The following is a 17,734-nucleotide window of genomic DNA, read 5'->3' on the forward strand; positions in this document are numbered from 1 at the left end:
TGCCAGGTCCCGCCGGACCATGAACTTTATTGGACAGACGGCCCTCTCGATTTACACCCCAATATATTTGCATCTGCGGCCATGAGGGGGGCGTTAAACGACTACGTTTGTCGAAGATGCTGCGCGGTGTCCAAGAAAGTTGGCAGAAAAGTTTAGCGTAGGGTTCAAGACGCTCAGCAGAATGGAAATTTCACTTTGACACTTGGAGAGACTTGGAGTTAGGAGTGGAAAGAAGGAAATTAAATAAAACTTAAGTAATATCCGTCGAATTCATGTATCGGAACTTAAAGTCAACATAATGGTTAAAAACAGTTCGTAGTGTGACGGATATTATATGAATGTTTAGATGAGTTGCTGAGTGTACGTAATTCCGCTGTGGACGTAGTTAACCATCATGCTGACCCAAGAGGAGAGCGTGGCGATGACACCAGTATCCTCGGGCGTGTTCACGGTGATGGAAACGACGCCGTTGTTAAAGATCTCGCCGTTGACCTGGGGAGTGTCGGCAACCTCGGGGAGCTCAACGACCGCAACTGGTTCCGGGGCAATTTCGGGGGCAACTTCAGGGGCAGCGGGCTCAGGCAACACGATTGGGTCAGGGATGACCTCAGGGGCAGCGGGCTCGGGCAGGACAATGGGCTCAGGAGCCACCTCAGGTGTAGCAGGCTCAGGCAGCACGATGGGGGCAGGGATAACCTCAGGGACAGCGGGCTCAGGTATAACTACGGGCTCCGGCACCACCTCAGGAGAACCAGGCTCCGGCAGCACGATAACCTCAGGGACCTCAGGGGCAACAGGCTCAGTAATTTCAGGCACTGCAGCAGCTTGTTCAGCTTCGGCGGCGGCGGCAGCCTCGGCTAGACCTTGGGCGGTGAATGGATGGAGAGCGTTAGCGACGGCGGCAACCTCACCATCCACGATTTCCTTCACTTTGACGTCGACGATATGCCCGATGTCCAAAGCTTCGCCCTCGGCTAGGCCGTTGACAACCACTTCCACAGCATCTCCGTAGGGATCCGTGGGAATGGGGTTGGCGAAGCCCACCGCAACGAACAAAGTCAACAATAGAAGTTTCATGGTGTTTTGCTTACCTATAAACATTATTAGTATTAGTAAGTATTTAGTACCGAACTAAGAAGTAAGATCGTGTATAAATCATTGAACAAATTCTAACTTATAATATAAAAGGAATTATTCGCATCCAACTCGATTACAATTCGGGAAAGGATCAAAGAGCCCAAACAGTGGAACTCCGTTGCTTAAATATAACAGCCTAACTTTTTTGTCTTTCATGAAACAATTGAAAGTCTACAATTTATCCACAATAGACAGGTATATTCTAACAATAAAATATATCAGTATTAGATAATATATGTATATCAATATTATTTTACATAAATCGCCTTACCTGCGCTCTTGACGAAGGATATAAGCCGTATGGCATACTACTAAATTTCGCTTTAGGTAAATTTTGTCCCAACATTAAAGCCGGCGATAGCTTAATCTCCATGGATTTAGATCAGCGAACACTATAAAAATGTAATAGTGATATATAAGTAATAAACCGATAAGTGATAAACTACCTTTGTCAGTGATAAAACTTATATTGTCCTGTTAATTACTAGATATCCGCTCCTTCCGTATCTAAATTAAACCATTAATTATAGGTACATATTTACACAATTATAGGTGCATATATGCATAAAGAACGTTTTGTAACTTGTAGGTATAAATAGTTACTCTGCGGCGTCGTAGAATCGCAATGTATGTGGTTGTGTTTTTTCATGAATAGGACCTAATCTAAATAAAGTAACGGGAACATTTATCATATAAATAAATAAATAATAAATAAATATTATAGGACATTATTACACAAATTGACTAAGTCCCATAGTAAGTTCAATAAGGCTTGTGTTGAGGGTACATAAACAACGATAATATATAATATATAAATATTTATGAATAATTAAATACATAGACAAGAGATATCATATTAACTTAAAGATCATTTGAATTAGAGACACAGAGCTAGGTAGTGGGGGACAGCTTAATACTTGTTTATTCTTCATGCTATGAATGTCTTTCACTATACTTGCACTTGAAAATAATTTTAACCACAATTCTTGTAGAAGTTTTTTTATTATTAAATATGTAATTATATTAGTGACCTCATCGTTAATTTTTCCAATCAGACAGGATGGCTAATCTATAGCAAATAGTAAGCATCATCACCGTCCATATTTCATTCAACGAATCAACCAAGCCATCTAAGTACATAATTATTTCGAACTATATACTCTATTCCAATTGCCTGATTCCTATTGGAGCTTAAACATATGGAAGATATATCGTTCCACCGGTATCTACTGGCTTTCGTATGACAAATATTTGCCAGGACTGCAGCGTGTGATCAGAGGGCATGCCTACTATGCGTATTGGCTTCGACTATGATTAAAAAGGGGCTAGCAAATCTAAGTTTTCTCGTAAACTTGAAATTGATACAAATATTTCTTAATTGATGGTGGATTTTTAATTTTCGTACTCGTAGTGCACAAGCCGTAGTCGAGGTGATTTATTTCGAAACTGTCACACTAATAGTACAGTTTACTATAACTAACATAAAACCTTACTTTAACTGATCTCTTGCTTAATTAAAAGCTAATAGCAACTGAGTAAAATCAAAATATAAAGAAAATTTGAGAAATAAAGATGAGCAGTGCTCTAGGCTCTTTCACCTGATAAGTAGTAGTAGTAGTAAAACACTTTCTTGTACAAAAAGAAACATAAAACAGGAAACATCACACATCATTTGTACAAAGGTGAACTTATCCCTTTCAGGGATATTTTAAGCTATACGCTTGTTTGCTACTGTTGTAGTAAAATCGCTACCTAATTTGCAAAACTTGTAAATAACATAACAAAAGAAAAAATTTCTTAGGTATAATATAAACTACGTATGATAATGTTAAATAATTTATGTGTTTATTGACTTAATCAATTTTATCATAGATTCACGTCATATAGTGACGTATCCTAGCGACTGATATCTTCCATCTTTTGTTTCCTTTTGTGGCAGGGCAGAAGCTAGACAGCAGATGAAATAAAATACAAAGATTCCTTATTCCAAGGGTCTCTGAAGGATCTTTTTAGTTAAGATTGCGACTTTTAAAGCTTTCCAAAACATTAACACTTAGAGTTCTTAGACTACTGCAAACATCACTGGTTACTCTTTGAGGTACCTAAAACTGGTGATTTTTTCGTATGTTTAGCTCTTCTTCTCAATTGTTTGCCGATCCCTGCCTTATTCCGTATTCGGTAGATTGCCAAATCTATACCGAATACGGAATACAATCTTGATGAGCTTTACTGAACATATAAAAGTTTGTGTGATTCGTAATTTTTTCGAGTCTATATTGAATTGAAATCTGAACCCAACAAATTGAGTGCGGCGCCCCAATTATTGACCTTCTCAATCTTACTTCAAATCACTATTGTGTTTAATCCTCTTTTACAATTATAACCATATCGTCCGTATTGAACTATATAGGTACATATTGCATACCTACCAATATATAGCAATATGACCCTCATATAATATTTTTGGTACAATATATTGGTGAGTATGTATATACATACACTAAACGACATCTAACAACTGACTAATCAATTTCATCATTTAATCACCACAAATCTATATAAATATTAATATACAGATTTCGTCTACGGTCCGTCGGCTTCTATGAATTCTATGATAACTTTACACCACAGACCACCTAGACGCCGCAAACATGCTCAATAGTATGGGGACCGAGCGTGTCAAATTGTTGATGCCTACTATGACGTCACGCAAGCGATTTTGTGATGTGCAACGCTATCGCCACGGTGATCCGATTCAAAGATGTAGGTAATAACTAATAATAAAGCGACGTTTTTATGATTGATTTATATCGAATATAAATCGAGTTAATATACAAAAAATGCGAAGCGTTCCAGTACAGCCGGCTCCAGATATGAGAAATATACTACAATATGAAGAATAATAAGCTGTAATGGATGGCGTACTTCGTAAAGACACTATCTTTTGACTATCTTGGTAGAAACGTCACGACATCATTACAAATTGAAAATAAATGATTTTAAATTAAATAAGGTGATTATTTAATACCAAAATTACTTATTTATGAAATGAAATGTCACCTTTCACACGACTAACCACTCTCGTCGTATTCGCACAGTTAATTATGCTACAATGAGGCATTTTGTTGCGTGGCAATAAACGTTTGACACTTGGGATGTCATGAGCACCACTGAGCGAGAAAGAGTGCACTTTACTACTTAAAAACACGCGCAAGTCTTGTACTGGTGGTATCTAGTTAATCCTAAATCTGTGCTTTACACCAACTTTACACTATATCGGCAAACGACAAGTGAGCAAGCGCCACCATAAACGTCATAATCAATAATATGAGAATATGACATTCTACTCGTATTGATACAAAGTTATCTTAGACGGACTCTAGTGTAGGTAGTTACATTTAAAATAAAAAATCTAGTCTGATTCAAATAAATCTACTAACAGATGCATGTCCAATAAAATAGCGATTTGTAATGCTATTACATTGCCGTCAGTTTATCACGATGTCAGTAAAACGGCAACAAATGAGATCACTGCAAAGTGTTGCTTTTAACAGGTTTACTCAACACTCTCAACAGTTGTAATCGTTCTGATGTAGACCAGTCAACAAGAGATTTCTGTTTTACAATAACGAGGCCGATTCTGATTCTAGAAATTGTTATGATTTTGTTACGATACGACCTTGATGATAGCTCACGCTGATTTGAGCTGTGGGGAGTAGTATCATTAGGTATCATGGCGTGCGTGAGATACACTGAGAGTAATGTGAAGGTCGTATCATAAAAAAATCTAAATATTAACGAATTATTAAATAATAATTAGTGTCATAGCGGTCAATATGAGAAAACTAACTTTATCCATTAGTCAAAATGTTACTGTGATTATAATGTTTTTTTTATGATATAGGAGGCAAACGTGCAGTCGCATCACCTGATGGTAAGCGATTACCGCCGCCCATGGACACCTGCAACACGAGAGGAGTTGTAAGTCCGTTGCCCGCCTTTAAGATGGGAGTATATTGTACATGTACATGCGATAGAAAATGCAGAGCGATGCCACATCTCTACGCAGCGCCAAGGAGTCAAGCCGATCTCAAATACGCTGGCAGTCGACAATTTGATAAGTGTGCTAGTATTTCGAATCCTTATGACTTTGCCATGATGTTGATGAAATCACAGATATACCTCGTAAGTGTGTGATGAGACTAAAATTGCAATACAACAAAAAATATTGCATATCCAAGCTAAAATCTGCCATCGTCGGTCATCTGATTTAGTTAAAAAAATTAATATTCTCTACCCCTAGTGTACATTTATTCGATAACGTGACGTGACGTACGCGTTTGTGTTAAGGCTCATTTTGTATGGGATTTTGAGTTTCCAAAACGTCCCGCTTAGCGCGCTGTTTCTACATCCCATAAAAAATGCGACTTAACACAAACGCGTCCGTCACGTCCTATCGAATAAATGTACACTAGGGGTTCTGGACTTAAATTATTTCTATTTTTTTTTCAGTTATTCCATTTAAGCTGTAGTTGGCAAACTAGACTGCGTCCTCCTCAAAAAGGAATATACTCTTCGTGCCGCACACCATACAAAAAATTCGCTAGGGAAGTTTGAATATCGTTATATTTTTAATTGAGTTGAATTTAATTTGTTCGAAAAATTTATGAGACAGAAGAAATGCTAATTTGTTTGATTTTGTTAGTTGAAATTCCATTGAATTAGAGTGTATGTACGGTCGCGGAAATTGATTCTTTAGCAACTTGCGGTTCAAGTAAATTTGGCTGTACATACTTATGGTAAGAGCTGTCCATTGTAACGTGACACGTTAACTGCTAAAGAATCAATTTCCTCGACTGTACATAGCATAGATATCTATAGATCCGCTGTCATCGTCATTTAGTATCAGAACCGATGTCGCCGTAGGTAAAATGTGTGCATTTCAACTACAATTATAATATTTATTTATTTATTTCCTTAAACAGGCTCAGGTCCCAAGTTGGTCGCTGTAAGCAAAATATGGCCAAATGGGGATTGCTCCGTAGCTCCTCGACTCAATGTACCTGCGACACAGCAACGCAAACCATGGCACATCTACTGGCGTGCCCCACATGCCCGCATCACTGCTCGGAGCTGGATCTGAGGGACGCGACAGTCAGGGCTGTCAACACCGCTGGCTATTGGGCTTCCATCGTATAAAAAAAAAGGAACCTCGACATGAAAAGAAGAGATAATATTGTACGCATAAGGCCTACTCACACATAGACAGTGCACTTACATGTGCACACTGTGCGATCTTGCGCTCTGGTTGGTGCATACACGCGCTAAATTGATTGTAATTACACAGTAAAAATGCCAACCGAATTTTCTAAGAGTGCGTTTGTACCTTCTTAAGTTAAAAAGTCTTAGCTTCATACGATATTCATAACACATGTGGCATTTTGCTTTCGAGGGTATTTTGACAGCCATTCAAACTACTCATTCGTCCATTCATTCACTCGATAGAGATGGGCAACACCAAAAATTGTTATATCGATAAATGTATATGAACAAATGAATGATATTTTACTATTATTTTGCATCATTGGTACCCTACTTACATAGTTTAGAGTAAAAATCGTTTGAATTGAAATAAATCACTATCAATATATGAAAACTATATCATCTATAGTTAAAAATAAATCCTTACTGTGTACTCAGTTAAGATATACTCAGAATTCAGTTTTTAACGTCCTGTGTCAACAAGATTCTTTAATTTACTAAGCCTATAACATCCGCCGCACCAACCTTTAAAAGATCGTATCGTTAAGTAAGTGAAATAGATAGGCATTCGAGTTGGCCAGTGGTAGATTTTTACAAGTGACGCCAGTGTAGGGCTATAACCGCGAACAACGAAGTTCGAAAATTGCGGGTATCTTTCTCTGTCACTCTAAATACGCCTTAATTGGAGTAAAAGTCACTTTGGTTTTCGCGGTAGGCTCTCAAGTTTCCGAGTCAATCCTAACAATATGCAATGTCAAATAATTGTTTTTGGTAATTTATGATCCGGTAGTTAGCCTTTTTAGATAAATTCCATGGAATAAAACTAGAAACAGAGGAAATATTTGTTGGTGCCATTTATAAAAACCTTTGTTTGTTTATAAATAATAAAACATGGTCATTTTATTATACACAAAAATGTAATTTTTATTTTCAGCAAACCAAATGTGGTTATAATTATAAATCAAACAGCAACAAAATGGGTTTCATTGTGTAGAAATGTATACAAAGTAAACAAACTTGCACACTGAACGGACATAACAAAAAAATACAAAATCTGATTATTCGAAATAATTGTTATTTAGTGTGTAAACTTCTATGAAATTATGCTTTTAAATAAAACTTGCACGTGTGCGCTATAAGAATGGCTGCAGAGTTATCTCTGTCTGACTCTGTTACATTTCATTCGTATCCCTATTCAATACTCGTTACCTACATATACAACTACATTGCAATATCGATACGATACGATTAAGAACATCGACTGAGTCGCAGCTCTAGCGCATTCCTCGCTGCTAATATTTTGACATAGGGTAGTGGCACCAAAAGATGACCGGCCCCCAAAAGATGAACATTTGACCTTAAAATCGATAAAATTAAATCGTGAATTATTTTACGCACCTGGGGGTATTTTTTCCTAACGCGGCATTGACTTTGCCAAGGCTGACATTTAAACTCCCAGACAATTGTGCTGAGAGCGGTCGTCAAATGCGCGGTCCACACCAAAATCGCCATTTGAATGGAGATCTTAATAAGATTAGCGCTTCAAAGTATAAGCTTATAATTGCGTATAAAATTGAAGTATGCATTTACTTAAATGATTTTACACAGAAAAGATTCTAGACTAATTCCCCTAACGTTTTCGTTATCAAGTATTGCATATTTTATCTTATTTTATTAAAATATTTGCAGTTCAAATTATGGTTCCAATATTTTATGCTTAAGCCAATAGATGAACGGCGGTCAACTTTTGGGCAAGGGCTTGTTTTTTCAAATACTTGTACGAAATCTAATAGAAAAGGTAGACGCATAATTTATGTTTTAAATTGATAGCTGGCTAGGCCTTGATTTTTTGACCAAAGATGAACAAAGCTTTCTTTTATTTCACCCAGTTATTTCAAGGTTTGTTTTAGTATGGGCTGTTCAACTAAAAATCTTATCCCTAAAAGATGAACTATGATAATTTACTAGTTCATCGTTTGGGCTCAATTCCAATACATGAATTTCGCATTAATTTTGATAGTTCATTTCTTCAATACCGTGTCCAAAACTGGAACCAAGTAATTTGTTCGTTCATGTTTTGGGTAGCATTTTCAACACTGAACAAGTTTAATTGTAAAAATAGTGAATTTTATATCTTTAATCGGTAGCTTAATTACTTTTTTACATTATTTACAAATGCAAATTGTAGTGTAGTAGTAAAATAAAAAGTGTAGTGTGTTAATTAATTAAGTCGTTTTAATTTATTTGAAGATCATATTTTCGTCTTGGAGCAAAATTCCACCTAGGGCATTTTTTCTCTCTTCTCTCTTTCTCGCTCTCTCTGGCACAAATAATTTAAACTGCGATTTTAGAGACAATTTTTTTCGTTGCCGATTATAATTGTTCAGCGATAAGAATTTTAAAAAGGGGGCAAAGTTACACTCTATCTATACTAGTTCATCTATTGGTATCATGTCGTTCAATATTAGGGTACTTGATTTTGGTTTAATACTGGCTCATCTTTTTGGGTCAAAACGTTCAGAGATAGGGCACTGTGTTCATCTTCTGGGCATTTTGCCCTATTTCATCATATAATGTATTTTAATAAAAATACTGAATTACAATATGAGCATTTGGAATAATTAATTCTAATCTAGATTATATGCTGAATCATATAAAAAAATTGAAGCTGTTAAAAATAAGTTACAACATATGTAAAAAAAAATCTAAAGATGGGGTAGTCGCTTAACTGGTAATCTTTTGGTGATGTCACCCTATTACTTCAATGTTGAGACTAATGTCATATTTCATATGTTCATTACCCAATGCGCGTTAGCTTTGAAAACATCAATGAAGAAAGTACATACAACAAGCAATGGATGCCTTTCAAATGTCAAACCACTTCTCCTTATATTCATATTTCTGTGGTACATAGTAATGTAGGTACATTGGGCGGCACGAGGTACCTGAATGCCTACATTGATTAGAATAGATTACATCATGTTGTGATTCGGAAAAACGTATAGCATTGCCTGTCGAATGTACACAAGCGTTCTATTTACGATTGATCGTAACAGATGAGTTTTCGTAAACAAAATAGATCTAAATGCGAAATCTAAGGCTTATTCGACCGCTCCCAAGGACAACTACTGACATGGCAGCAATACGTCGACTATTGCGAAATGGAGGTATTCGACTTGTCAAACCGTGACGCGACCAAATGTTTATTTTTTATAAATTAACATTAAAATGGACATATGGTGGCCATGTCACACTCTTTCATTTGCTGAGTCAAAAAGGACAAATCGGGGTCCCGCCAGTAAAACTACGCAACTATAGACCAATACTAGATACAACCATGGTCTTTCTATACGAAATTAAGTACTTATACACGTCGTTTTTGTTTTTTTTTTCTGAACTATTTCTCGGGCATATTTCTCGCATTTATGAAAATATTTAGCCTTAGAATTGGTTTTCTCAAATAATAGTCTCACCCTCTCACCTAATCTGAGATATTCGAGTTAGTTTTGGACTATACTTGCGAAATCATGGACTATATTTGAGTGGGTGCCTGGGTGGTTGGTTTTACGGCAATACTAAGAACAACGGCATGGAAGGTCAATAAAATACCCCATACTGATATGCTCATAGATTGACCCAGTCCTATGTAATCATACATATATGTATAGGTACAGTCAACGTCAAATACTTTGTAGCAACCAAACTAGCCAAATAGTTCGGTACACCATATATTTAATTTGGCCACTTTGACTGCTACAAACTATTTGACGCTGACTGTACTTACTCGTATACTATTTGGAACGATTTGGTTCATAAAACGCTTAATTACTTAAATATTCATTTATTAGTATGAACAAAATCGAGTACATTTAAAATAAACATAAATAAATTAATGACATGACATAAGGGCATAACAAAGTGGTTATTCCGTAGTATTAATGAGTGATAAGGTACTTGATTTCAACGTAAATTCGGTCTTTTTCCATGCTCTTCTTCTAAAAAAAGAACTTATCATTTCTATGCCTTGATCAAAAACATTAAATATTATTAGCCCTTACAAGTACCAGAACTGGTGTTAACTTAGCATCCCAAGTGCCATCATTTTTTTGGGGAGTAAGATCTCCACTCTTAACTTTTTCAGAGATTCTGATGAAGACATCTTTGTAAGGCTTCTTTGTGGTGCCATCAGCGATTGCCTTATCTACATCTTCAATGGTAGATCCTGTGGGGAGAACAGTTTTTCCAGTGGTGTAGGGTGTCTCCTTTCCATACGCGAGATCCATGAAATCGTTAAGGACTCCTTCTAGGACCTTCTTGCAGGGCGCCTTGGTGTTGGCATCCTCGATGCCAGTAGAAAGCTCGGACATGGTTATGGTAGCCATGATGATTTATCTGTGAAGATGGGGTTCCATTAGTAATAGTTAGGTACGGTAGAAAACTTTACTTAGTACCTACAGTATTTTTTCCAATATATTATTTTTTTCGATATATTATATAAATACAATTAAACAACTCAAGCATGAAAGTAATGAATTCAGGAAAAGTGGTCACGGTTGATATAAGTAGGGGAAACCGGTTCAAGATGAAGCTCAGGGCAGTACGGAAAATGTGCTGGTGTGCGTTATGCACGACATTGAAATTCAGTCACGGTTCGCCGATCAGTGGAAAACGACGTGTCCCTGCTTGTTGTGGCTGTTTAATTAGTGTAATTTATAGTACATTGTGCAACGAGGGGAGTAAGTGAAATTTTGGAAGCGAAGGTGGTAATTTCCAAGGGAATTAAAGACCCGAGGTTGCAATATTCTTACCTCTGGAGTTACACACAATGTTTTTCATCACACTTGCGAAGAAAAAACTAAATTTTAAGCGAAATAATTCTTAAACACGGTGACATTTCAAACATTCATCCGCCATATTGTCATTCTTTGACAGGTTAGGTATCGAAGGCACAGACCTATTCGGCATTCAGCCACGATTGAAAATTATGTAAAAATATTTTAAACTGCTATTAAATTAATCAAATTACTAGTTTTTTTGCTTTTTTTTCACAATCCATAACTCCCGCGGGAACAATATAGGCCTTTGTCCTTCAGTACACCTGCTTGAAATAAGATCTTTTTCAAGCAAGTGTGATGAAAATAATATTACGAAAATTTGACGTGAAATATCGATGTGTTATGAAGTTATTCCGTGAAGAAGGAACAAATATTTTATATTAGGCACTGATTATAACTTTCACAGTTTTAGGTTGCTTATTATTACAAAAAATGATCGTTGGGGCAAAACGGGCCCGTCTTGTCCCGGTCTCCCCTACCTATGCATCAGTTAACATTGTGACCATACGGCGCTTCGAACGATATTCAAATATTAAAACTTGTTAAAAAATAAAAACAAGCTTATTACCATCGTTCGCCGACGTTTCTTCTTGATAAAAATTAATTTGCTTATTAAAATTGGATATTGAATTTATATTTCATAAAACTCTTATTAGGTATGCATTTCGCTCGCACTTATTACTCATTAGTGCGTTAGTGCTTAGCATAAGTAAGCTTCAGTAAATCAATTACAGACTTTCAAAATAGAATACCGCTCTTGTTACATCATCTTGTTAATACAAGAATGAAACGGAAACATTTTATTTAAATACCTAACTAAGGTATTTAAAAATAACCGGCCAAGAGCATGTCGGGCCACGCTCAGGGTAGGGTTCCGTAGTTACTCTTCCGTCACAATAAGCTAAACTGGAGCTTAAAGTGTAGTAAATGGACCCTTTCACCCGAGTTAAACAAATAGGCAAATTTGCATAATCAGTACCTAATTAAAGTAAGTCTTTTTACTATGAAGGGAAAACTTTTTGCGATAACTCAAAAACAGCTAAACTGATCATGTCCGCTATAGTTTTCATTTAATGTCTTTCTTAAGCTCTACTTTCTCAATTTTTATCATATTTTTTGGACCTATGGTTCAAAAGTTAGAGGGGGGGGGGACACATTTTTTTTTTCTTTCGGAGCGATTATCTCCGAATACATTCACTTTATCAAAAAATGTTTCTTGAAAACCCCTATTAGTTTTGAAAGACCTTTCCAACGATACCCCACACTCTAGGATTGAAGCGAAAAAAAAAAATCACCCCCACTTTACGTGTAGGGGAGGTACCCTAAAAAAAATTAAATTTTTGGATTTTATTGCACGACTTTGTCGGCTTTATTGATTTATATATCCATGCCAAATTTCAGCTTTCTAGCACTAACGACCACGGAGCAAAGCCTCGGACAGACAGACAGACAGACAGACAGACAGACGGACATGGCGAAACTATAAGGGTTCCGTTTTATGCCATTTGGCTACGGAACCCTAAAAAGGATTTTGTCCACGTTTCTCCGCGCATAAAATGGCAGAACTATTTGTTAGGTTATCGCTTGGGCTTCTCCCTCCCGATGTGTCGGAAGCCGATGTTGTTGCTCGAAGATTGCAACACGTTTTTTACCGTACATGTTTATATGGAACTCTGAAAAGTAACATACATATTTCCTTCGATTAGTTTTTGTTGTATTCATATAATTTAGATAAGTACTAATTGATAAAATGGTAAGGATAATTTACCTAAATGTTTTATCATTATTCTCTGATACGTAAGAATTTGATAATAAATAATAAATAAATAAAAACATGATTATTCACGAGTTAGGTTACCTATCAGGGGCGGCGGGTCCATACAACTCGATTCCCACCGGCTTGCCTAATATTTATTGCTACATAAACCAAACTTATATATCATCATTAAAATTAAAAATATATCCATAATGAAAACACTACGTATTACATTACCTTGGAATTGATAATACGATAATAGTATGGCAAAGGTGCTTATACACTAACTGCAAAAGGTCGCGCCCGGACACACCTTGCGCACGCCTCACTTTTATCATGAAAAAAAAGTACATAATGTTATGGTGTTTTTTTGTTCCGAGTTGCCTAGCCAGAATTTTCACGCGCCGCTACTGTTACCTATAGACCAAGCTTGTATATCTAATAGGTTCTTATATTGAAGTTAACGCAATTTTTATTTTTAAATCCTGCCAAAAATACTCAGGCCCAGAACTTAACCTTGTAATTAACGTATACTTTAAATTGCAGCATTAACGTGATAGTACTCACTTGTAAGGACGAACACAGGAATCGAAAGAACACTGGATGTCACAGTTGCGTACTGCCGTCACCTCAATGTATCACCACTCTTATACAAAGCACAATCAGGGTCTGGCGTGTGATCGGTAATGCTAAACCGGATGTTATCTAGCGTGATAAAATTCGCGAGCGGTTACACATTTTGCGTGACAAGGCTGATGATAAGTTGATAACGCTCCCTAAAAATGCACTCATGTTTTCATGCGAAAAATGTCGATTCAAGCTTCTTAAACTGCATTTTTCTTAAGTAAAAGTCAGTCTTATCTTGACAAATATAGATAAAGATAATATTATGACACACCTAAGATACATTATCAGTCACTTAATGTTATTGAAGTAATACTTTTCCACTAAAAAAATGGTATAAGTATGGGGCTTTTTTGTTTCCAGTAGGTAGTACAAAGATTTTTCTTAAGTTTCCGTAAAAACAAAAAAATATCACACACATTTGGGCACATTTGAATGGATTGCAAAAACGAGTTTCATAAAAAAGCGTACTTAATTAGGAAGCTGTGATTAGTCTAAGTTAATGCATGCATTTGTGTTACGAAAATTAACCATGTAAATTGTGTTGTACTTAATTCATACACATATAAGTCTATAGCATACGCTTACACATTTTAATAACTTAAATATATTGTCTTAATTGTTGTAACACATTGGAATCACTTCTGACTAATTACAGGTCCTGTAACTTTTTTGCAATTCACTAATTTACCGACCTTTTAATGTTCTTAATAATTGTTTGGAGATATCTTTTATATGTGCTCGTCAATGTCTAATAAGATTAACCATCATATATAAAACTATTAATATATACCTAGTCATTTTTTGCCCGTTTTTAACATAAATAATGATATTAAAATAATTCTACGGATTACACTCACGTATTTTTAGTCACTCGAGCGACATGTTCCGGAGAGCTTAGGTCTCCTTTCTCAAGCACCAACACGTGAGTGTAATCAGTTTAAATTCGATAAATAATGATACTTTTACCTCAATTGTTCTGTAAAAGTCTTATTTTATAAAATACTTACCTTTTATCCATTGGTCAATAATTTACTAAGTATTCTGACTCTGACATAATATGTATTAAACTGACAGGTCACACTCAACATTTGGGTACTTTCAAACCTATACGAGTAAAATGTTACACATATAATTTTTCATACTTGAATTATGATTATCGTACCTAATTGCATAAGGTTTAATTAAAATGTCAGTTTTAGAATAGTAAAAAGTAAATTATTCAGTATAAAAGTAAATCAATATATTTTCACATAAAATTCTTTAGCTTAGACGCGGTCTCCCTCAGCATCGCCGGCGACGACGACGGGCACGGGCGCGAGCAGATCAGCGGGGTTGACTTCGGGGGCACCGACGGCGATCACGTCGATGGGGTTCTCGGGGGCGATGACGATGGGCTCAGGGGCCGGGATGGGGGTCTCGACGGCGATCACGTCAATGGGGTTCTCAGGAGCGGGCGCGATCTCAATAGGAGTAGGAGCGGGAACGACCTCAATAGGAGCGGGCACGATCTCAACGGGGGTAGGGGCGATCTCGGCGGGCGCCTCATCGACGACGATCACGGGGGTGGGCTGGATCTCAACGGGAGCCTCATCGACGACGATCACAGGGGTGGGCTGGATCTCAACGGGAGCCTCAGGGACGACCACGGGAGAGGGCACCTCGACGGCGGCGGGGGACTCCTGAAATATTAAAAGAATTTAATAACCACTGGTCTAGTCTAATAAGACTGGAATATCATTAGGTATGAATATGAATGAATGAATATATTGTGACCTTTTTTGGTTTAAGTAATTTTTTCGTCAGTTTTCGATTTCTCAATTGTACAATTGGTTTGACTAAAAAAATAATTTACTTTAGTGCCATATTCTGAGCAAACGCTGGGCACCTTTATAACCGTAAAACCACTGAGGAAGGAGTTCTACTTACTTGGTTGATGTTGACGATGATCTGTACAAGGGGGTTGCCAGATGCGTCATTGACGGCAGCGGGGACGATGGGTTCAGCGACGACGCCGGGGGCGACAGGGGCGATGGGGGTATCGACGACTTCAACGGGCATCACGACGGCGGGGTTGGCGATCTCGACGGGCAGGAGGCCGACGGGGGTGGGCACGACAATGGAGTCCTGCAGGTTTGTTCATATTTTACACGAAGTTTAAGAAACAAATGCAAGTGGTAAGAGTAAGGTTCACAAGCGCATTTATTTAGATTCTTTTCTTAACCAACCCTTTTTTTTCTTTTACCCACCTACGCGAAAAAAGGGTTAATTGTTAGTCTGTTAAGTACGAGTAGATAAAAGATAAGTTAAATTGGTTAGGTCCCTTTAGATACCTGAAGAGCATATCTCATAGGAATAGGAGCCCCACACACACATCATCCACCCACGTCGGGACTCAATCAACATATTAGGTAACCTATAAGTATCCATTTTTGCGCTCTTATCTGGCACAAAGAATAAAAAATATACATAAACTTACAACAGGCTGGCCAGCGAAGAGCATTTCCATCATGTTGTTAAGGGCATGCTCGAGGTAGGGCAGGAACTCGGCGGGCGTGGCCGGGTTCTGGATGGCCTCAGACAGCTCGTTGAGGGTCCATTGGGTGGTGGGCGCGGCGGCCGCGAGGGCCAGGACGGCAGCGAAGACGGCGAAGAATTTCATTTTGAAATTTATATTTGCTGGAATTAAACTTACTGGTTAGTGGTCACGCCAGAAAAAAATATGAGGTGTCATAAATTCTACCTAAACGAAGTTAATTTATTATGAGCTCCTATAATCCTAGCTTCTGAATACAGTCAACAGCTCTTACTTCCGCGGCTTAAAATAGCTGAGACTTTGTTCGCTAAATGAACCTATAACTTAGCTTAGGTAGTGGAGAACATTATGTCTCGTAATACATTTTGAAGTAGGTAATTCAAACGAAGTCTGGGCTACTTTGTACTGTCACAAAGAAGCCCTAATACGTAGTCCCATGGTTTCAATTTTATTGTGACAAAGTAATAGTCCAGTTCAAATTGGTGGACTGTTGCTGTAGGTAACTACTTAGACAAGGTGAACATGAAAAGTAGAAACAACTTTAGTGTGAGGCAGAACACTTAAGTGGTACGTACAAACTGAATACTTTGGAAATACCGAGTTACAGAGAAAGCCGCCATTTGATAGAATGAGAAGGAAAAATATGTATTTGGGTAATTTTCCAGATTGTGCCTGCGTCTAAACTTCGTCAAACCATACTAAATGTATGAAAAGTTTTTTTAATTGGTAATAAAATCTTAGAATACTACTATACTATAGTTTGGCAAATAAGTAGCTAGGATATTTGCACTACGTTCGATAGTAAAAAGAAATAAGTTTAAATTAAATTGTATATAATTAGTCTGTTAAATTATTGTCCGAAGACGATTGGCACTTACCGAATCGCTGAACGATTTAATTCTCGCTTCCCCGTTCTCAATATTTATACCATTGTGAATTGATAATTTTTGAATATCTGGCAGTTGTTTATGAGGGGATTAACGAATTAATCAGCCAACATTACGACCATAGATTTAAGTGTGAACTTTATGATAGATCACTTTATGATTAATTAATAAAAGCTAGCTTTGTGAAAGCGTAGTATTCGAGATTGCTTCTGTAGACATCAAGGGCTCCCAACGCAGGGGTCACAGAGCTCCGCTGTACAGTCGCCTTCAAATATATCGGAGCGGCCAAAGTGCTCACTAATATCGGTATATTATGCTCTTATGTTAAATTATACATGTCGTCCCATCCTAACAAAGAGGCCAATTAAAACTTAAATTTGACATCAAAAAGTTATCTAAATTATGTCATTTTGCTTTCATTCGCCTGTGCGATGTGCGTTTCGCTTTCGCCGCCGCATTAAGATTTTCACACAACTGAAACTCAAACATTTTTTTTCATCAAACCCATACTTGTGGGGTATCTATGGATAGATCTTCAAAAATGATATTGAGGTTTCTAATATCATTTTTTTCTAAACTGAATAGTTTACGCGAGAGACACTTCCAAAGTGGTAAAACGTGTCGTCCCCCCCCCCTGTAACTTCTAAAATAACAGAATGATAAAACTAAAAAAATATATGATATACATTACCATGCA

The 17,734-nt window shown here is 37.1% G+C and overlaps 1 protein-coding gene across 1 annotated transcript; it reads right to left on the reverse strand.

Annotated features, from left to right (window-relative positions):
- Nucleotides 1-258: 258 nt before the first annotated feature.
- Nucleotides 259-16,410, reverse strand: LOC133527895 (calphotin-like). Its single transcript, XM_061865089.1, has 5 exons — nt 16,094-16,410; nt 15,544-15,741; nt 14,886-15,296; nt 10,526-10,757; nt 259-1,091 (listed from the first exon to the last, which is right to left on the reverse strand). The coding sequence occupies exons 1-5, from the start codon at nt 16,274-16,276 to the stop codon at nt 343-345; spliced, it is 1,773 nt and encodes a 590-aa protein (XP_061721073.1). The 5' UTR covers nt 16,277-16,410; the 3' UTR covers nt 259-342.
- Nucleotides 16,411-17,734: the final 1,324 nt, after the last annotated feature.

This window comes from Cydia pomonella, chromosome 18, assembly GCF_033807575.1.
Source record: "Cydia pomonella isolate Wapato2018A chromosome 18, ilCydPomo1, whole genome shotgun sequence".
Classification (NCBI taxonomy): Eukaryota; Metazoa; Arthropoda; class Insecta; order Lepidoptera; family Tortricidae; genus Cydia; species Cydia pomonella.